This window comes from Cucumis melo, chromosome 12, assembly GCF_025177605.1.
Source record: "Cucumis melo cultivar AY chromosome 12, USDA_Cmelo_AY_1.0, whole genome shotgun sequence".
NCBI lineage: Eukaryota > Viridiplantae > Streptophyta > Magnoliopsida > Cucurbitales > Cucurbitaceae > Cucumis > Cucumis melo.
Genome location: NC_066868.1, coordinates 11,869,182 through 11,890,840, shown reverse-complemented (window position 1 = coordinate 11,890,840; position 21,659 = coordinate 11,869,182). Strand labels below are relative to the sequence as shown.

Sequence of the window (21,659 nt, the reverse complement as noted above, 5' to 3'; positions counted from 1 at the left end):
TGGACACCTAACCCACTAAGCTCTACTAATGATTAGTAGAATGTTAGGTGTTGAGATTTGGTGTACTAATTAGTATTATATGCATTTTGTTTTTCATGTAATTAGGTTATTTAAAGGCTCTTTTTCAATTTTTTTTATAGACTTTTGAAAATCTTGTTAATTTTAAATTTTTATAAAATTATACCACAGTCATTTCACTCCCAAATCTCAAACTTAATTCTACCTCCAATTTTCATCTCCCTCTCTCTCATTTTCCTTCACATATCGGGTCCCACCATCCAATTCTAAGTCCGAAGAATAGTGAGTCAACTCTAGTGTGCATTGGCCTTGTTACTCACATGCTCCAAAGCTCATTAACCTATTTTTCCTATCTTACATGTCCAACTTGCCTCGTCTTCCTTATCACTAGGCCAACCTTTAACTTTACCCAAATTTTCTTTTTCCATCTAGAACCTAAACCCAACTTCGGAGGTCAGTAACTCTAAACTCATATCTAAAATGAGAAAACTTCCTTCTACAAAGGTATTTAGAATTTTCGTAAGTATCTTACGATTAAATTGCAACTTAATATTCCTAGTAATGCATTTTATAGCCCTTAAGAACTCAATACTGCTCAATCATGCCCGAAAAATGACCTTCAAGGCTTTCCTTAAATCGTTGAAAGTCTTTCTTGTGTCCTCTTTGTTTGGAAGCCTAACCCTTCAAACAAGACTAGTTTAAGAAGCTTTTGTAATTGGAATTGCCAAAAAATGCACGAGTGAAATGGACAAACTTCCCTTTCAAAATTCCCTTGAATACTGGCTCTTGCTTAGCTGCCTTAGGACACCTCCTGCTTGTTGTTTTTTATAAATATTTTCATGCCCAAACAATTGAGATCCACTCTACCTCTTGTCCAAAACACCTAAAGCCTTACCTTGTTTGCATGGACACAACCAAACTTTTCCCAAAGCTTAATGTGTCAAACCATGATCATCTTGCCCAGCAAAACATGCTCATACTTGGTTGCTTGCCTCACCTAAATACCTAGCATGGGGTCTTCTCACCTAACCAAACTTTCTAACCCTTGGTTGCATGCTTGGCCGCATAGCCTTACCTTAGAGGTTTTTGGCATGATTAGCCGTCTAGAAAATATTTTCCTTGCCTATGGTGTGTCTTTGACGTCTAAACTCTTGTTCTTAGAGGTTTTCTTGACATTATAGGCCGTCCAAACATACTCAATGCCTAACACTTATGGCTGCCTACTTCATGTTCTTGAAGGTTATTTTGATAACTTTGGTCGCCTAGCCTTAGCTCAGAACACCTAGTTAAACACACTACAAGAAAATCATGATATACTGATGCTTCTTTAGTATGTCGAGAGATAACGCATTAGGAGATAAGATCTCTTCAGACATCGTAACATGAGCATCGAAAGATCGTCTATCCTCCGATGCCGAGTGTAAAGCGTTGATAAATAAAGGAATAATCTTGACGCCATTAGTAATACATTGAGAATGCCCACACAACTCTTGAAGTGTATATGCAAGTGGTCAAAAAAAGAAATCATTTAAATAATGATTGGTTTATCCTGACCTCATGCTTGTACACGTCAGGCGTAGTGTGGGCATTCCTGACGTATTACTTGTCACACCCCATCCCACCAGCCACTTTATGCTACCAGAAGAGGCATGCCATCTAGATATCCAAGGTGTACCTCTCTGTGAGATAACGAGTTGAACGCCTAGTAAGCGAAACTTCTCAAACCATTCTCTAAATAAGAGTTCCAACTTTGAACTCGGGAGATCTTTATAACTCAATGCAACAGAAAAATACTTAGACGACCAACTTAGTTTAATCGCCTAGCCTTCAACACTTAAACTCTTTAGCTATTAATCAATAAAGCACAATAGAGATACACAAACCCCAACATGGCGAAAAATAAAAATACACAACTTTGTTTTTATTACTGTGAAATAACAGTGAGATAATCAATTAGGACTCCAGTTAATACTAAAGCTAATAACAGTTGTAATAGTTAGAGGGGCAGTAGAGAAGAATAACACACGAAACTTTGTTAACCCACTTCGGCTAATATTGCCTACGTCTAGGGAGCTGCGTATAGCCCTGATGAGTAATCTTTATTAATATTCACTTGAGTTAATATATATCGATACAACATATGGTACTCTACTCAATAATATAACTTTATAACATGCATCTTGACATCAGACTCCAGGCTCCCCCTGAGTTACTTATTTTAACGATGTCTAGCTTCAGGCTCCCCCTAAACACATGAGTGAATATCTTTGGCGACTTCTTTAGATCCCTCTAAAGGTCCTCGTGATCATACCAATCACTTGTTTTGTCTGTTACTCATCATTAATTGTTACTACGATCAACATGACGATCTCATTGACATAAGATCATTGTACCTTTTTACCTCTGTAGCTTCTGCAGACGACCTTGATGCAAAAGATCGTCTTCCACCTGTCTTTTTGGTTTTTCTCCGCACACCACCTCAACTGCGTAACGTCACATATATAATATATGTATAGATCTTCTTATCTTAACAAGATTCCTAGAATAGTGGGAAATCTTTTTATCTTTTAAATATCCCATCTTTTAATTCATTAATCAAAGATAATTAGTCAAAAATATTCCATAAAATCTTTTAGACAAAAACTCCAACATACTGGATCCAATACTTTACAATTACATTTCTTTTTTTGAAAGGCACAAAAATAAAACCCAAGCTCTAAGCTCCCCTCCTTCCTTCATCCAATGGGATGGTACTCTTCGCATAAAGGTATTCAACAATATAAGAATCTTTTTTTTATCCTTCTCCTTGATCACCTAGCAACCCATCTCAAAGACAAGATTCATCCCACGCATAGAACTAGGATGGAACCCTCTCTAAACATAATAACTTTAAATTCATCTAAAGATGGATAACTTGATCGGCTTTTACGTGTCACAACTCATTTTAACTTTCCTTACTTGGCCTCAACATCTGAACACTTGAGGAAGGAAAACTTAAACACCTAAGCCAAATACTTAGTGAGTGAAGATTTTAGAAAACCTTTTTGGGAATACAAGTCAAGCACAAATTCATTTTCATTTCTCAAACGCGTTTTCTGACACCCCATTTCATAAATCACATAGATCTCACAACAACGACAGTAATAATAACACAGAGAGATACAGAACGCGATATACATAACTTAGACTCAGAAAGAATGATTTTAAAACACATCTTTTCATTTATAAAATAATTCAAAAAATACTTCTCTTAAATCATGTCATTTTATGATCATCTCGTAGAATCATTCTGCATATTTAGTTACATGTTTGTATCCTTTCCTCAGCTCAAACATTTACCATGCTCTTTTGTCAAGTTGCAGCTATGCAGAGTAATCTCAACGCATTCAACAAGTTTCACGAATTCCATTATGCGTAATGCGTCTTCCAATGTTAGATCATACATTAAGTAAAGGACATTACATACCAAAACACACAGCAAGTATGAGGAATCCTATTCAAGATCACACACCATGAATAGGGCATTCTATTTTAAATCACACAGTAAGAACAGAGCATCTTATCCTAGATCACACAGAAAGGATAAGGCATCCCACGCTAGAACACACAACATTACATCGCATAGGGTACAAAGATTCTCTTATTTCAAACTTTATCAAGTCTCATGCATTCTTCAGAAATCATCATTTCAAGAAATATTAGTTCATAACTTTCTTTTCAATAAACAATATCAACATCAACAATAACACACAATGCGTTAAACATATAAATTCAACATAAGACTTGGAGAGAATGCTTTCAATACATTTCTTTCTTTTAGAAAATCACTTATGCAAATGTTTGATCCTCTTCTTCCCTATACGTCTGTCCTTGCCTAGTACTCCTTCAACAGCAACTCAACTCCTTACACTCTATTAACTAAACCTTCAAATAACAACACTTCTCTTAGGGTCTTCACCCCTGTTTATACTAATCCTTTGAACCAGCTGCTTTCTTTATCCGTTAGTTTTGAATTTCAACTTTACACGTATCGCTTTATTGTCTTGTCGCACCATGTAACCAAATCCATGCTTGACATGTAAGCCAACGGTCAACTTAAGATTAGACATTTCCTTGAGACGATAACCTTATCTTCTCGGAAAGCTAAACTCTTCTTCACCTTCTCCTTCTCGAGAAACTACTATTTTTTCCTTCTTCTTTATCGCCTTCTCTTTCTTGTGACAAACCGCAACCGTCCACTTCTTTTATGACATTGCTTCGCATTACTTCACTCGATCACCTAACTCTTCTTGCAATAAAACTCCTTCGTCGTGACAACTTTTCCTCCATCGCCTTCTCTAAAATACGACTTCCTTCCTTCCCTTTGAACTTTATCTTTAGAATAATCAATATTCTTTTTCATTTTAGAAGAATCATCTCACTCTTCGGTACCTCTCTTCCCACTCTTCGGTGCCTCTCTTCTTCAAAAGGACTCCCTTTTTCTGATCTAGGCCTCACATTACTAATGGCGTTGAGAATATTAGAGAATTCAGGATGCTTATCGTGGTACATTGATAGTTCTCTCCTTTAAAAACCCTCTTTTAGATCTACATTTACAGATATTGAAGATAAAGGAAACACAAGAGAGTGAAGAAGAGATTCAGTTGTGAGCCATTCATCCTCAACGAAGCACGCCTCCCGCCTCTTGCCGCCTGTTCCCTGATGCAAATTAACCGACGTTGGGACTATCTATCTCGACTTCGTACACATCGCATCGGGATTTCCTTATTTATGGTGTGATTTGCTCCGACATCGGGAGTTCTTTATTTTCGACGCTGCTTTATGTTTGCATCAGGGAATCGTCTCCCGTATTAAGCATTTCTCCCAACTATTTTCACGATGATGGCCTATATGTCAGAAGAACCTTTCCCGATGCATTTTAATATATATCCCTATGCATTGATGGATCAGAAGAGTCTCAATTACTTGTAGTGACACTTAGCCTTTTTCCACCTTGCTAACCTCTCTTTGGCTACCTAACACCAATACTTAGTCAAAATTCCTTTCTTAAGGTCATCTTGGCTATGATGACATACAAACCATGACACTTGGTTAACAACTAACTTTTAATAAGAAAATCCTTCCATCTTTTCTACTAAACTCAAAACAAACTTCAGCTTCCAACTCCTCCACTGTTGCTCGTGATAGACTTAAAGGTGCTTAAAGTCCGAAGTTTATATTTAAGTCATTCCTAACCTTACTTTCATGTCATTACGATTCCTCTTATTTTGATGTGTTGTCGGTTTATTTATGTTCCCTTCCTAAACTTGGGGTATTTATTTGAAAGTAGAAAGATATAAATTGAGATGGAGTCTCACACTTGACAAAATTACCATACTATGTGTACTACTTTTGGTGTGTTGGGCTACAAACAACCTAGTACATAGTTTTTATGTACCCTCTAACCTAGTGGTACCATTTTGCATTCTAAAATATTCTCTCTAATAATATCGTTCTTTCTTCGCTTCATCTATCCTGTGGATGTAACTAACACGTTGTTTGTGAACCATATATATGTATCTATGTGTCAATCTTTATATGTTTTTTGTATTGCTTTATTGTTGATTTAGTAACCATTTTGGTTTTTAGGTTTCTTTTTTAATCTTTAATGTTGATCCAATTGTTGTAAATGTGTGTAACAAATTGTGTGATGCTGTTAGATTTTTAATGCGTGGTTTGACATGATCAGTTAAAAGATTTTATTACAATTCTATTTCGTTAAATAGTTGATTGCATGATTCCCTGAGTTTAAACGTGTACTTCATTTTATTTTGGTTGCTAAATAAAGTTATTTGACTTCTTTTTTCTAACATCAAATTATGCGCATTTTTACTCGTTAACAGCCGTTAAAGTTCATTAATAAAGAAACCCTTAAACCCTATTTAAAATTGTGGGTCAAACTTTTATAAAAAGTAATATAATAAATCTACTCACTGTCGCTAATGGTGTGAAGTTGTCATCTATATATAAAAATACGACATAAAGAGTAAAAATATTATTTAAAGAAAAAAAAAAAAGAGTCAAATTAGAATGCACAGTGACTCGGTGAAGCTAAAGTTAGAATTGTAATACTCTCCAATTCCCAAAGCACATCAACCTCCACAAACAAACCGATAAAATAATAATACTATAATAATAAATAAATAAAAACAAGTAAAATAAACAAAATAATCTATTTTAGTCTATCATAAATAAAAACAAAATATTTTTAAAAAATTTTGTTATTTGAAATAATATTTAAAATAATAACAATAACTAATAATCAATAAAGTGACAGATCAGATGAGTTTAATGTGATTAAGAAGAGAGAGAGAAAAAAAAGAAAAAGAAAAAGAAAAAGAAAAAGGAAAAGAGCACGTGATGTAAAAGGGGAAATGAATCGGTGGAAATAGAACTCCCCATTTCCCATATTATTTTCCGCACGCTATTATTATGTGTTCAAACTTTTGTCCATAACGTCCCTATCAATCCCTCTGTCAAACCAGCGCCTTCCCAATAAAAACCAAATCCCACACAAAATAAATAAATAATTTCATATTTAAAAAAACACCAACTTTTTCTTTGTATAAATGTTATAGATTCAAATTATAACATGTATAAGAGTATCTTTACAAATTAATAAATATATCAAAATTGGTCCAATTCTCCGTAATAGAAGTTTATTGCGATAATGCCTACATTCACAATATACTTTATACTTTGCAAATATTAATTTATCATCGATAGATTTTATTATATTTACAACTTTTTTAAAGTTACTATATAATTAATTATTAATTTTAATATTGATGTCCATCATAATTACCCTGATTCTTATTGTATTTGACCATCAACCAAAAACAAAACAAAAGATTTAGAAAGATAGAGTTTGAAAATTAAGCAACTTTGAAACATCAAATTTAGGTCACGTTTATTATGGCAACGTAATCAATCAATCGTAATAGAAACGAGTGGGACCCATTAAGTATTAAGTATGTATGTTATTTGTTAGTAATATTCTACGATGATAGTAAAATGTGGGTTCCACATCCATATTTGTAATTTTGATCCTTAATCCAATTGCGTTTGTGAAAGTTTTCAACGAAATTACTCTTGAAATTTTTGTGGGACCCATTAGTTTTTTAAAGTGGACATTAATAAAATGGTCTACATTTTGCTTTCACATCCCATCAATTATACTGTTCCGCTAATTAACTTTAGTAACGACGATGGTTATGGTCTAAATGGTTGTATATTGTTTTCGATGAGATTATAGGTATCAATTTTGTAACGACCCAACTCCTTATGCTGAATCGAAGTCATTACTAAATATAGAACAAGTGGTTTAAGTCTAAAAATTTTATTAAAAGCATACGGTTCAAGAAATTCATTTATAAAAACATAAACAAGGTAGTCATGCAAAAATGTAAAAACGTTCTGAAATCCTACTCGGGCCCTATCTACATAAAAGATAGTGAAAAATAAAAAGTACTCAAACTCAAATGCTAAAATCTGAAATAAGAAATAAGCGGAAGCGGTAGTCCCTATGGCCCTCCTCGGTCTCACTTCGGGTCGCTCGCCAGCTTGCCCTTGCCTTTGCCTCGTCCTCTACCTGAAAACATAAAGTGGAGAGAATGAGTATAAAAATACTCAGTAAGGGACCCACTACTAGTCCCACTAGGTGCCTGTTAACTTCCTGTTAGAGTCCTGATAACTGGTACCCAATCTCTGGCACGTTCCCGAACACGTGCAATCATGCGCTCCCGTAGGAACGTAACTCTGGTCTTCGGTGCCCGGGGACACCTAGGACAGTCGGGATGCGAGGACCCCGTCGAGTCACTCGAGTCATGTCTATATCATGCTAGACTGGCGTCCCGTCGGACCACACAGTCCTCAATAGGTGGTGATCCCGAAGGACACCCATGCAGGTACGACTCTAACAGAATCAAGCTAACAGGTACCCTAATTTGCAGTATACATACACATGGCATCAGCATATAACATGTCACATAAATCATTTCTACACTCTCCGTCCCGACATTCGTCGTAACCATAATAAATCTTGCCACGCATAACAGGCTATAGCACAACTATATCGTCATTTGCATCATACTAACATTTATTTCAGGCATCATACCGTCAAATTCTCAATATGCAACATAGGGCATACGCAGTCTCATGCTTCAAACATGAAACTAGTAGTAGAATCTCTTACCTGGAGATCTACTTGTCGAGTCCTAACCGCGAGGCAGTACGCTTTCCAAGCGACGAAGTCCTAACTGTTTAATAAGTCAAAATTCATAAATAGGTCGCCAACGACCAACGGTTCGAGACTCAATTGAATTTAACTTACCCTAGAAGGAGGTTGCAGTGCTCGAGCCCCTACTGAAGAAATCCCGCGCTGCAGTAATTTCTTGGTCCAAGACGTCCCTTGAGGAAAATAATATAATTTAGATCCAAATTAATTTAACTAACGTCCGAGCATGGAGTCTTACCGGAAAAACCACAATAATTAATTAGCTTACCAAAATATAGGTGGATGGAGCCAATTTAGTCCTGGCGGCTCGGCTGGAAGAAGACAGGACCGGCTCGGCTTGGGCAGACGCGGCTCGGCTCGGTACAGGGATTTCGCGTGCGGCTCGGCTTGCAACAGGGGGAGACGCGGCTCGGCTTGCAACAGGGAGACGCGGCTCGGCTACACAAAAGCGCGCGGCGCGGCTTCACACGCGGGCGCGGCTTCACACGCGGGCGCGGCTCACGCACGGGTGCACGCGGGCGCGGGTCGGGTTTCCGGAAGGTGGCGCGCGTCGGTTCGGGTCGCGGGGCGGGTCTTCGGTCGGACCTTTGCGCGCGAGGCTTCGGCTTCCGGATCTCGGGTGGCGCGGCGGCTGCTGGTGGTCCGGCTACCGCGGCTTCGCTCGGCGACGGCTACGACTGGCGTTTCGGCTGCGCTTGCGTCGGATCGGAGCGGCGCGCCTCGGCTGGCTGACGGGTTGGCTGCGGACGCACGGAGGCGGTTTCGACTCGGCTTCGGCGTGTGGCGTGGGTAGGCGGCTAGGGTTTCGGCGGCGGCGGCGGCTTAAATGCTTTCTTTCTTCTTTTCTTTTTTTTTTTTTTTTTTTTTGATTTTCTTATGCGCGTCCCGAGGCTGCTTTAAAGAGAGAATTTATCTTTTTTTTCTTTTTCCAATTCCTTTAATTAATTAGAAATAACCACCTACCATATCTCCAAATCTTTTGGAATTTACCAATTAACCCCCAACTGGTCCCCACATTTCTCCCTTAACCAACCAACCTTAGTTTTATAAAACTTCCCCAATTATTTCCAAAAAAATACTTATTATCATAAACCAAATGAAGATTTTCAACCTTAATTACTCGAGAATTAAAAAGACAAGGTTCTTCCAAGAAGTTTAAAATTCCCATAACCACACTTAATATTAATATTATTAGTGGTCCAAAATAACAAAGGAAACCGAAAAATGTTGGGCGTTACAATCTTCCCTCCTAAAAAAAAACTTTCGTCCTCGAAAGTTCTAATCCTCGAACAGCTCGGGGTGCTGGGCTCTCATGTCCTCTTCTTTCTCCCACGTTGCCTCTTCCACTCCATGGTTTTGCCAAAGGATTTTGACCAGTGGGATTTCTCGACTGCGAAGCTTCTTGACCTCCCTTGCCAGGACCTCGACAGGCTGCTCCTCGTAGCTCAGATTCTCGCTAACCTGCAGTGGCTCGAAGTCCACCACATGTGTTGGGTCTGCGACATATTTCCTCAGCATGGAGATATGGAATACGTCGTGCACTGCAGCAAACGATGGGGGTAGCGCCAAGCGGTAAGCCACGGGGCCAATCCGCTCCAATATCTCGAACGGCCCTACGAAGCGTGGGCTCAGCTTCCCCTTCTTCGCGAACCTCAGAACACCCTTCATAGGCGCTACCTTCAGAAAGACCATATCTCCCACTTTAAACTCGAGGTCCTTACGTCGTACATCAGCGTAACTCTTCTGTCTGCTCTGGGCTGTCAGCATACGAGCTCGGATCTTCTGTATGGCTGCGTTGGTCGTCTGCACTAACTCGGGGCCTAGCATCCTCTGCTCTCCAACCTCGCCCCAGCAGACAGGGGATCTACAGCACTTGCCATACAGAGCCTCGAACGGTGCCATACCGATAGTAGCCTGGTAGCTGTTGTTATAGGCAAACTCCATCAGATGCAGATGGGAGTCCCAACTTCCTGAAAACTCTAGTACGCAGGCTCGCAGCATGTCTTCTAAAATCTGGTTCAATCTCTCTGTCTGACCATCAGTCTGAGGGTGGAATGCCGTGCTGAAGTCCAACCTTGTACCTAATGCAAGTTGAAGTCCTTTCCAGAACTTCGATGTGAAACGGGCGTCTCTGTCTGAAATGATGGATACGGGTACTCCATGTAGTCTCACAATCTCTGTCATATATAGCTGCCCCCACTTACTGGCAGTGTAAGTGGATTTCCCTGGCACGAAATGGGCCGACTTCGTGAGTCTGTCGACCACGACCCAGATCACCGTGTAGCCCCTTAGGGTCTTGGGCAGTCCCGTAATAAAATCCATCGACACACTCTCCCACTTCCACCCTGGCACACTCAAGGGTTGCAACAACCCTGCTGGATGCTGCCTAGGTGCCTTCACCTGCTGGCACACCAAGCATCTACTGACAAAGTCTGCCACATCCCTCTTCATGCCCCTCCACCAATAGACACTCCTTAAGTCCTGGTACATCTTCGTACTCCCAGGGTGCATGGTAAACGGGGAACTGTGAGCCTCAGTCAAAAGCTCCGTCTTAACTGCGCTGTCTTCCGGCACACACAGGCGTCCTTCAAACATAAGGCCATCGTCAGAGGATATGGAGAAGCCTTCACCTTGCTCTGTCCCTACCACGCGACGCTTCTCTGCCAAATAAGGATCATTCAGCTGAGCAGCAATGATCTTTTGCCTCAAGGTTGGCTGAACTGTCAACTGAGCCAACTGTGCGGTAACCTCACCTACTGAGACTGCAATCTCTGCCCTCTCAAAGTCCCTGAGTAAGGGGGTCTGCTTGGTGATTAGCGCTGCTGAATGTGCAACTTTCCTACTTAGCGCATCAGCCACTACATTTGCTTTACCTGGGTGGTATAGGATCTCGCAGTCGTAGTCTTTCACCAACTCAAGCCACCTCCTCTGCCTCATGTTCAACTCCTTCTGGGTGAAGAAGTACTTCAGGCTCTTATGATCGGTGTAAATCTGAATCTTCTCACCGTACAGATAGTGTCTCCATATCTTCAGTGCAAAGACTACAGCTGCCAACTCCAAGTCATGGGTAGGGTAGTTCTGCTCATGGATCTTCAACTGGCGGGAGGCATAAGCAACTACCTTACCCTGCTGCATCAGAACACAGCCCAGTCCCTTCTTGGAGGCGTCACTATAGATTACAAAGTTTCCCGAACCATCGGGCACTGTCAGGACCGGTGCCGTCACTAGCTTCTGTTTGAGCTCCTGAAAGCTCCTCTCGCATGCTGGACTCCAGACAAAAGGGGTTCCCTTCCTGGTCAACTGGGTCAACGGGCTGGCTATACGTGAGAAGTCTTCCACGAACCTCCTGTAGTAACCTGCCAAGCCCAGAAAACTTCGAATTTCACTAACCGTGGACGGTCGGGTCCAGTTGGTCACCGCTTCAATCTTTGCGGGATCTACTGAAACTCCCTCACTGGAAACCACGTGGCCAAGAAACGTCACCTTCCTTAACCAGAATTCACACTTGGAGAACTTGGCATACAACTTGTTGGCTCGAAGGGTCTCCAAAACTTGGTGTAAGTGCTCCTCGTGCTCAGCCTCAGTTTTTGAGTAAATGAGGATGTCGTCAATGAAGACTATGACGAACGAGTCTAGAAACTCCTTAAACACCCTGTTCATCAGATCCATGAATACTGCAGGAGCGTTAGTCAAGCCGAAAGACATCACAACGAATTCGTAATGTCCGTACCTCGATCGAAAGGCCGTCTTGGGGATGTCACCGTCCCTAATCCTCAACTGGTGATAGCCTGATCGCAGGTCGATCTTGGAGAAGACGGTGGCTCCCTGCAACTGATCGAACAGGTCATCAATCCTGGGCAAGGGGTAGCGGTTTTTGACTGTCACCTTGTTCAGCTCTCGGTAGTCAATACAAAGGCGCATTGACCCATCCTTCTTCTTCACGAACAATACTGGGGCTCCCCAAGGCGACACACTGGGCCGGATGAAGCCTTTGTCCAGCAACTCCTGTAACTGGACCTTCAACTCCTTTAGTTCGGCTGGAGCCATTCTGTAAGGGGCCCTCGAGATTGGGGCAGTGCCCGGCTCTAACTCGATAGCGAAGTCTACTTCTCTGGGAGGCGGAAGTCCTGGAAGTTCGTCTGGAAAAACGTCGGGGTACTCTCTTACCACTGGTTCGGAAGATAGGGAAACTTCCGGCTCTCTCACATCCACTACGCTTGCCAAAATACCCCAAGTACCCTGGCTGAGTAGTTTACTAGCCTTCATGGCTGAGATGACCTTGGGTATACATACCATGCCTGCCCCCCTGAATTTGAAACTAGCCTCGGAGGGAGGGTTGAAGACAACTTCCTTGCCATAACAGTCTATATTTGCATGGTTGGCTGATAGCCAATCCATGCCTAGTATCACATCAAAATCCTGCATGTCTAACACTAGCAAGGTCACGTCTAACATACGATTCGCTATCTCTACCCGACATGCCTTTATTTGTTCTTTGGATAACAGGACCTCCCCAGATGGAGTAGAAACCGACAAAACACTACCCAAAGGCTCTACCTCTAAACCCACATGCTGCACGAAAACGGAGGATATAAACGAGTGGGATGACCCAGAGTCAAATAGCACAAAAGCATAGTGCCCCAAAATTGGGAGCGTACCTGTCACCACAGTGCCAGCTCGCTCGGCCTCCTGCCGGGTAGTGGCGAAAACTCTCCCCTGCTGGGCCGCAGAAGGCTGGGGCGGTGTCGCCTCAAAGGGTTTCCGAGGACACATATCAGCAGTGTGCCCCGGCTGTCTGCACCTAAAGCAGACTCCACTTCCAGCCAAGCAACGACCTCCGTGGACTCTCCCGCAGGTAGTACAAGCGGGTAGCTCTCTCAGAGTCCTCCCGGCTGCTGCAAGCTCCCGTCGGTGTCTCTGGAAGACACCTCCTGACCTCAGTGTTCGCTGCGGTGCTACGTCAGGCTGCGTCTCAACCTTTCTCTTCTGTCCCAAGGCTGACCCTCTGCCGGCAGCCTTAGACGCATCGGCTCTCTCAGGCAGGCTCAAATCCAGTGCTATACGTAGTGCATCAGCATGCGTGGCTGGGCGGAGGGCTCTGACAATGCCCTGAAGGTCTAGCCTGAGTCCTCTAACAAATTTCTCCGTCCTGGCAGCCTCATCTCTTACCATATCGGGAGCAAAGCGGGACAGCATATCGAACTCGGCGTCGTACTGCTCCACCGTCATGTCGCCTTGCTCCAAGTTTAGGAACTCTTGCAGCTTGGCGTGCTTCACATTGGCGGAGAAAAACTTAGCATAGAAGTTCTCCTTGAACTGCTCCCATGTTATTTTGCTTACATCGCCCCCTAGCATTCTCTCCGCGGTCTCCCACCAGGCGGTGCCCCTGTCCTCCAAGAAGAAGACTGCACACTGCACCTTCTGGTCTTCTGGGCACTTCATGTACCGGAAAATGGTCTCTATGGACGTCAACCACATTTGGGCCTTTGTGGGGTTGTCCATGGATCCGTCAAAGGTCTTGGGATTATACTTCCTGAAATCCCGTAAGTGTTTCGCCTCGGCCGACAGTTGAACTGGTACTGGTTGAGCTTCCTCAGGGGCTGGAGGAGCGACGGCCTGAGCCTGAACAGGGGCGGCCTGGGCCTGAGCAGGGGCGGCCTCGGCCTGAACAGGGGCGGCCTGGTTCTGCTGGGCGGCAAGGAAAGGCGCCAAAGCAGCTTGCAGCATGTCCTGATAACGCTGCTCCATCGCGGCGAGATCCGCCTGGGTGACCGGTGCGTTTGGGTCGACTGCCGGTGCAACAGGTGGCGCCTCCGGCTGGCCACGACCGGCTCCTCTGCCTCCCCTACCACCTCCTCGGCGTGTACCTCTACGTGGCGGCATTCTCCCTAAAATTCACCAACGAACTTTTCACCACAAGAACTTAACACCCTATATCTAGGTCTTAGACTATTCAGGCAAAATTGTAATCTTAACATTAGCAAGGCTTTAGACATACCTGGCGAGTGCCGAAGGACCGTATAGCCATAGGGTGAAGTAAAACCAAACAAAAATGACTTACATCGTAGGTCAGTCTACAGAACCTAAAACACTGTGCTCTGATACCAACTGTAACGACCCAACTCCTTATGCTGAATCGAAGTCATTACTAAATATAGAACAAGTGGTTTAAGTCTAAAAATTTTATTAAAAGCATACGGTTCAAGAAATTCATTTATAAAAACATAAACAAGGTAGTCATGCAAAAATGTAAAAACGTTCTGAAATCCTACTCGGGCCCTATCTACATAAAAGATAGTGAAAAATAAAAAGTACTCAAACTCAAATGCTAAAATCTGAAATAAGAAATAAGCGGAAGCGGTAGTCCCTATGGCCCTCCTCGGTCTCACTTCGGGTCGCTCGCCAGCTTGCCCTTGCCTTTGCCTCGTCCTCTACCTGAAAACATAAAGTGGAGAGAATGAGTATAAAAATACTCAGTAAGGGACCCACTACTAGTCCCACTAGGTGCCTGTTAACTTCCTGTTAGAGTCCTGATAACTGGTACCCAATCTCTGGCACGTTCCCGAACACGTGCAATCATGCGCTCCCGTAGGAACGTAACTCTGGTCTTCGGTGCCCGGGGACACCTAGGACAGTCGGGATGCGAGGACCCCGTCGAGTCACTCGAGTCATGTCTATATCATGCTAGACTGGCGTCCCGTCGGACCACACAGTCCTCAATAGGTGGTGATCCCGAAGGACACCCATGCAGGTACGACTCTAACAGAATCAAGCTAACAGGTACCCTAATTTGCAGTATACATACACATGGCATCAGCATATAACATGTCACATAAATCATTTCTACACTCTCCGTCCCGACATTCGTCGTAACCATAATAAATCTTGCCACGCATAACAGGCTATAGCACAACTATATCGTCATTTGCATCATACTAACATTTATTTCAGGCATCATACCGTCAAATTCTCAATATGCAACATAGGGCATACGCAGTCTCATGCTTCAAACATGAAACTAGTAGTAGAATCTCTTACCTGGAGATCTACTTGTCGAGTCCTAACCGCGAGGCAGTACGCTTTCCAAGCGACGAAGTCCTAACTGTTTAATAAGTCAAAATTCATAAATAGGTCGCCAACGACCAACGGTTCGAGACTCAATTGAATTTAACTTACCCTAGAAGGAGGTTGCAGTGCTCGAGCCCCTACTGAAGAAATCCCGCGCTGCAGTAATTTCTTGGTCCAAGACGTCCCTTGAGGAAAATAATATAATTTAGATCCAAATTAATTTAACTAACGTCCGAGCATGGAGTCTTACCGGAAAAACCACAATAATTAATTAGCTTACCAAAATATAGGTGGATGGAGCCAATTTAGTCCTGGCGGCTCGGCTGGAAGAAGACAGGACCGGCTCGGCTTGGGCAGACGCGGCTCGGCTCGGTACAGGGATTTCGCGTGCGGCTCGGCTTGCAACAGGGGGAGACGCGGCTCGGCTTGCAACAGGGAGACGCGGCTCGGCTACATAAAAGCGCGCGGCGCGGCTTCACACGCGGGCGCGGCTTCACACGCGGGCGCGGCTCACGCACGGGTGCACGCGGGCGCGGGTCGGGTTTCCGGAAGGTGGCGCGCGTCGGTTCGGGTCGCGGGGCGGGTCTTCGGTCGGACCTTTGCGCGCGAGGCTTCGGCTTCCGGATCTCGGGTGGCGCGGCGGCTGCTGGTGGTCCGGCTACCGCGGCTTCGCTCGGCGACGGCTACGACTGGCGTTTCGGCTGCGCTTGCGTCGGATCGGAGCGGCGCGCCTCGGCTGGCTGACGGGTTGGCTGCGGACGCACGGAGGCGGTTTCGACTCGGCTTCGGCGTGTGGCGTGGGTAGGCGGCTAGGGTTTCGGCGGCGGCGGCGGCTTAAATGCTTTCTTTCTTCTTTTCTTTTTTTTTTTTTTTTTTTGATTTTCTTATGCGCGTCCCGAGGCTGCTTTAAAGAGAGAATTTATCTTTTTTTTCTTTTTCCAATTCCTTTAATTAATTAGAAATAACCACCTACCATATCTCCAAATCTTTTGGAATTTACCAATTAACCCCCAACTGGTCCCCACATTTCTCCCTTAACCAACCAACCTTAGTTTTATAAAACTTCCCCAATTATTTCCAAAAAATACTTATTATCATAAACCAAATGAAGATTTTCAACCTTAATTACTCGAGAATTAAAAAGACAAGGTTCTTCCAAGAAGTTTAAAATTCCCATAACCACACTTAATATTAATATTATTAGTGGTCCAAAATAACAAAGGAAACCGAAAAATGTTGGGCGTTACAGTTTAGTCCAAGGGATTAACGACGAGGATAATGATATGGGTCCCTTACCTTATGATTTCGTTTTTTGTTTTTTTTCTCCTTTCTATGTTTGCATACCAATATTGGTAGAATTTGTTTGAAAGTTGTTATAGTTTAATACAAGTTTTTTTTTCTCTAAAAAAATGTGATAGTCTTTTTTCAAAAGAAATTTATTTAAAGTATTTACAAATATGAAGATTAAGATCAATAGAGTATTAAATTTTGTTTTTGTAAATATTTTGTTTTATTATTACTAAATTGAAAACCACCCTTTCTAATTTGAAATTTGAATTATTGTTTTTTTTTTTAACTGATTCATTTTTTTTTTAATTTTTCTAATTTTTTTTAATTTTAGTATTATTTTCTAAAAAAAGAATTTGTATAAGGAAAAATGAAAACTGTGTTTAACTTTTAGGCCGAATTTTCATGCCTATTTAATAACATTTTAGATCTTAAAATAAGGGTTATAAAATTTATAAATTCATAAATCTACCTGACAACAAAAAAAATTGAAAACTTAAGAGTTACATCATACACAAAATTTAAACTTATATTTAATAGGTTAGGATCGATTTTTGAAATGTTTAGACTTTATAACACTTGTATTAATACAAAATTCAAATTAGGTAGTACACTTTTGATAAAGTTCAACAACTAAATACATGCACTTTAAAAAGTAGAAAATAATCTTGTAATTTAACCTTGTTCCACAAGAATTGAATGATTTGATGTATATAGAAACTTCAATAAATCATCGTCCAAGCCCAAAATTAGTTCATACACATGTTATGTTGCATGTGAAATTTATAATTTATTTTACTCCATATTGAAAAAGGTTTAAAATGATATATAAAATTTTCGTTTTTAACAACTAGATATATATAATTCTATTTAAAATACTAAAAAATAGAAATTTACACAAGTTTTAAAAGCTAATAGATGTGATCGGACATTCAAACATATATCCACGATTAGATATTGATGCTTTATATATATGATTTAAATTACATCCATACACAAAATATACAACTTCAACTTAAATATTTACAATATGTGACAAAAGACAACATAATTGTCTAATTCAAATTCATCTCCACAATAATAAATAGTCGTCTTAATTCCTATATACATGGTATAAATTACACCCAAACAAAAAAAAAAAAAACATACTTCTTTAACTCAAATAATACAATACGAAAGCAACTTGATTGTTCATTCAAATCTATATATAAAATAATGATATACTACTTTTTAAGTTTAGTACACTTGATTTAAAATGGTGGAGAACAACCCATAGAAATTAGAAAAATGTTACAAGGACACTTTTTGTTATTTCTTGTATATATAAAATTAGGATTATTTCTAAATACAACCATTGTATTGTGTTAGAGTTAAAAATATTTATAATTACTGTATAAAAAAACTAATTTTATGTATAAAATTTTTAAAGTATGTAAAAACCATAGCTTTACATGTTGGAATCCAATCACTCTCACATGTTATTGAACCCGAAAAGAGAAAAAGAGAAAAAGTTAAAAATAAAACCCAAAGAAAAAAAACATAATGAAAATAACATATGATTCCACGAAGTACGGTATTTTTTAGGGTAATTATAATAGGTAGCAATATTTAGAATAATTATTAAGTATGTAGCAATATTTTAAAAAAATTGCAAATATAGCAAAGTCTATCAATGATAGACTCTATCGTTGATAGACTCTTATGGTTTATCAGTGATAGACCACTTTATCATCGATAGATTTTGACAGATTTTACTATATTTGCAATTTTTTTAAAATGTTGTTATATACTTAATTATTTTGAATATAATTGCTACATTGGCAACATCCCTATTTTTTATTCACATCAAACAATTAAATTAATAAAAAAAAGAAATAAATATTTTTCTCCAATAAGACAAAAAAAAAAAAAAAAAAAAAAAGGAACAAGGAAAAAAAGGAAAACGGAAAACACACGTTTCCATGACACTTGCTATCGTAAAAAACAATATAAAACCCGGGTGTCAGCATGATTCTCCCATATCCGCACCCCCCTAAATTCAAATGGCTACCATTCCAACAATTTCCTTAGACTTGCTCTCTTCTCTCCCCACAACAATTTCCCTTCTATTTTTCTCCTTTACGGTTGCCTTCTCTATTTTCTCCTTCTCTCTTTTCCTCCTCCGCCTTAACCCTTGTTGTAACTGCTCCTTGTGTCGCGCCTATCTTTCTTCTTCCTGGTCTTCCTCTTTCCCAAACTTATCCGATTGGTACACTCACCTTCTTTCCCACTCCCCCACCGCCACGCTCCACCTTCACGTCATCTCCAATATCGTAACCGCCAACCCCGACAACGTCCAACACATCCTTAAATCCAACTTCCATAACTACCCCAAAGGAAAACCCTTCTCTTCCATCCTTGGTGACCTTCTTGGTCATGGAATTTTCAATGTGGATGGTCATTCTTGGCGGTATCAACGCAAGATGGCGAGTTTGGAACTAGGGAGTTTGTCACTTCGGTCTCACGCGTTCGAGATTTTAACGACGGAGATTCGGAGTAGGTTGGTACCTACGGTGAATGGAATTGGGAGGACGATGGAGGTGGTGGATTTGCAAGATGTGTTTAGGAGGTTTTCGTTTGATAATATTTGTAGGTTTTCATTTGGGTTGGATCCGGGGTGTTTGAGGTTGTGGTTGCCGATGTCGGAATTCGCAGTGGCATTTGATTTGGCGTCGAGGTTGTCAGCGGAAAGAGCGATGGCACCATCGCCGATTATGTGGAGGATTAAGAAGATGCTGAGAGTGGGATCGGAGAGGAAGCTTAGGGAAGCGATTAAAATGGTAGATGGATTAGCGATGGAAGTTATAAGGCAAAGGAGGGAGATGGGGTTTTCTAATAGAAATGATCTTCTCTCTAGATTCATGGCTTCTACCAATGATGATAGGTATGTAATCTATTTTTTAACCTTTCTTTTATTGTCCGAATTGGTTGGATCATACAAACATAATGCTTGTGTTTAGTTGGTTTGGTTATATTGAAAAAATGTTTTAAAACAAAAAAAAAAACGTTTTTACTTCAAATTTTACTCCTACTGTGTATTTAGTACTTTTAATTTAATTCTAATCTTAGATGGTGAAAAAAATAACTCCCTATTCAAAACTTTATTGCGTTAAAAAAATGTTTGCATGTTTTGGAATATTAGGGACAAAACCAAAACTACCTATGTAAATTTGAAGTAAAGTGAAATACAGAGATTATCTATTAAATATATTATCAAACTTTAATAATTTTTAGCAGTGAGGTTTCCATACTTATTCAAAAATTACATTTTTTTTTCTTTTTTCTCCAATATTTTCTAACTCGCCATCCTAAATTACTCTATATCGTAAAATACTTTTTAATCTTATCATAAATTTCATAATTGAATTCATCGTTTGAAACAATTTCTCAATTGCATCTTAGTCTACAGACGTCCGCTCTACCCACAAACAAAACTGGTTTTTTTAAAGAGAGAGAAAAATTTGTCCATTAGTACTTGATGGCTGATTACAAAAAAGATGAGTTAGCCAAATGCATCGACGACTTCTCCAAATTTTACCTATATTGTACTTTCATAACAGAAAAAGTACTTTTTTTAAAAAAGCAAGATTAACGTGCTATTAATATGGTAAAAGCGGTCAAAACCACCCCCACATATAAACAAGTCTTTTTTTCTTTCTTTCTTTCGTTTTTTGAATACAACAAGTCGCTTGTATAAGTCGGTAACTCTCCGTTGAGAAAACCAATAATATTTCATTTTAGAACATTTCTCACTAATAAACATTTTTCCTCACACAGATATCTTAGAGACATTGTCGTCAGCTTCCTCCTTGCCGGTCGGGACACGGTGGCGTCGGCGTTAACTAGCTTATTCTGGCTACTTTCCCAAAACCCGGAAGTCGAGACCGAAATTATCTCCGAGTCAGACCGGATCATGGGGCCGGATCGAGACAGGTTCCCCAGTTTCGACAATCTTAAAGAAATGCACTATCTCCAAGCAGTGGTCTACGAGAACATGCGCCTCTTTCCACCGGTTCAGTTCGACTCCAAGTTTGCCGAGGAAGACGACATCTTGCCCGATGGTACATTCGTCCAGAAGGGCACAAGAGTAACATACCACCCTTACGCCATGGGCCGAATGGACCGGATTTGGGGACTCGATTGTCTCCAGTTCAAACCGGAGAGGTGGCTTAAGAACGGTTACTTCACGCCTGAAAACCCCTTTAAGTTTCCGGTTTTTCAAGCCGGCTTAAGGGTCTGTCTAGGGAAGGAGCTAGCAGTGATGGATGTGAAATGTGTGGCGGTGGTATTGATTCGAAAGTTTAAGATCCGGTTAGCAGGAACCGATCGGATTGCTCGGTTTGCTCCCGGTCTAACGGCTAGCTGGAGAGGGGGATTACCGGTTCGAATTGAGGAAAGAGCCAATTGTTAACCTGAAATTGGTTTTGGGAAATTATAACTTTTGTGATGTACAAATTAATTAATGTTAACATACCTTATTATATATTATGATTCCAAATGAGATATTAACATTATTTTTGTGGCTCTTGGAAATCGAATGGTTCCATACCGATCTAGATGGAACCTTAAAGCCTGTGGAAGAAGAAAAGTAGAGTGGAAATCATATCATATAATATTCCATGTATTGAAAACATTTATTTTCGAGATCAACAAATTTTGACTAACTAACTTATTCCAAATGAAAAGATTAACATATATGTTGACCGCAGCGATTCACATCGATGACACAATTATATTTGTAGGCACAACCACAAGACAAATGATACAAAAATTTTCAAGGTGGAAAACTTTTCAAGGTGGAAAACTCTAAGGATATTAATTCTAAACTAGCAAGTACTACAACAAGAAATAACAAAAGACATAAAAATAAACACTATAAATTTTTTAAGAAAAAAATATATATTATGTACAATCAATCATTCTTAAGTTATCATTTTGTCTAGCTATAACAACGTTTATTCGTACATCCTAA

The 21,659-nt window shown here is 40.6% G+C and overlaps 2 protein-coding genes across 2 annotated transcripts; one reads left to right on the top strand and one right to left on the bottom strand.

Annotated features, from left to right (window-relative positions):
- Positions 1-1,313: 1,313 nt before the first annotated feature.
- LOC127144150 (uncharacterized) lies at positions 1,314-15,407 on the bottom strand. Its single transcript, XM_051079712.1, has 3 exons — positions 15,332-15,407; positions 11,452-14,181; positions 1,314-1,507 (listed from the first exon to the last, which is right to left on the bottom strand). The coding sequence occupies exons 2-3, from the start codon at positions 14,174-14,176 to the stop codon at positions 1,314-1,316; spliced, it is 2,919 nt and encodes a 972-aa protein (XP_050935669.1). The 5' UTR covers positions 14,177-14,181; positions 15,332-15,407.
- A 3,250-nt stretch (positions 15,408-18,657) lies between these two features.
- On the top strand, positions 18,658-21,142 carry LOC103500193 (cytochrome P450 94C1). The gene is made up of 2 exons (XM_008463420.3): positions 18,658-19,571; positions 20,465-21,142. The coding sequence occupies exons 1-2, from the start codon at positions 18,691-18,693 to the stop codon at positions 21,096-21,098; spliced, it is 1,515 nt and encodes a 504-aa protein (XP_008461642.1). The 5' UTR covers positions 18,658-18,690; the 3' UTR covers positions 21,099-21,142.
- The last annotated feature ends 517 nt before the right edge of the window (positions 21,143-21,659 follow it).

What these genes read in the sequence shown, in the direction of transcription:
- LOC103500193 (XM_008463420.3), top strand. Translation starts at nt 18,691, where the DNA reads ATGGCTACCATTCCAACAATTTCCTTAGACTTGCTCTCTTCTCTCCCC. An exon ending in GCTTCTACCAATGATGATAG is followed by an intron (nt 19,572 to 20,464) that starts GTATGTAATCTA and finishes TTCCTCACACAG; the next exon opens with ATATCTTAGAGACATTGTCG.
- LOC127144150 (XM_051079712.1), bottom strand. Translation starts at nt 14,176, where the DNA reads ATGCCGCCACGTAGAGGTACACGCCGAGGAGGTGGTAGGGGAGGCAGA. An exon ending in AATCTATAGTGACGCCTCCA is followed by an intron (nt 1,508 to 11,451) that starts AGAAGGGACTGG and finishes ATACACTTCAAG; the next exon opens with AGTTGTGTGGGCATTCTCAA.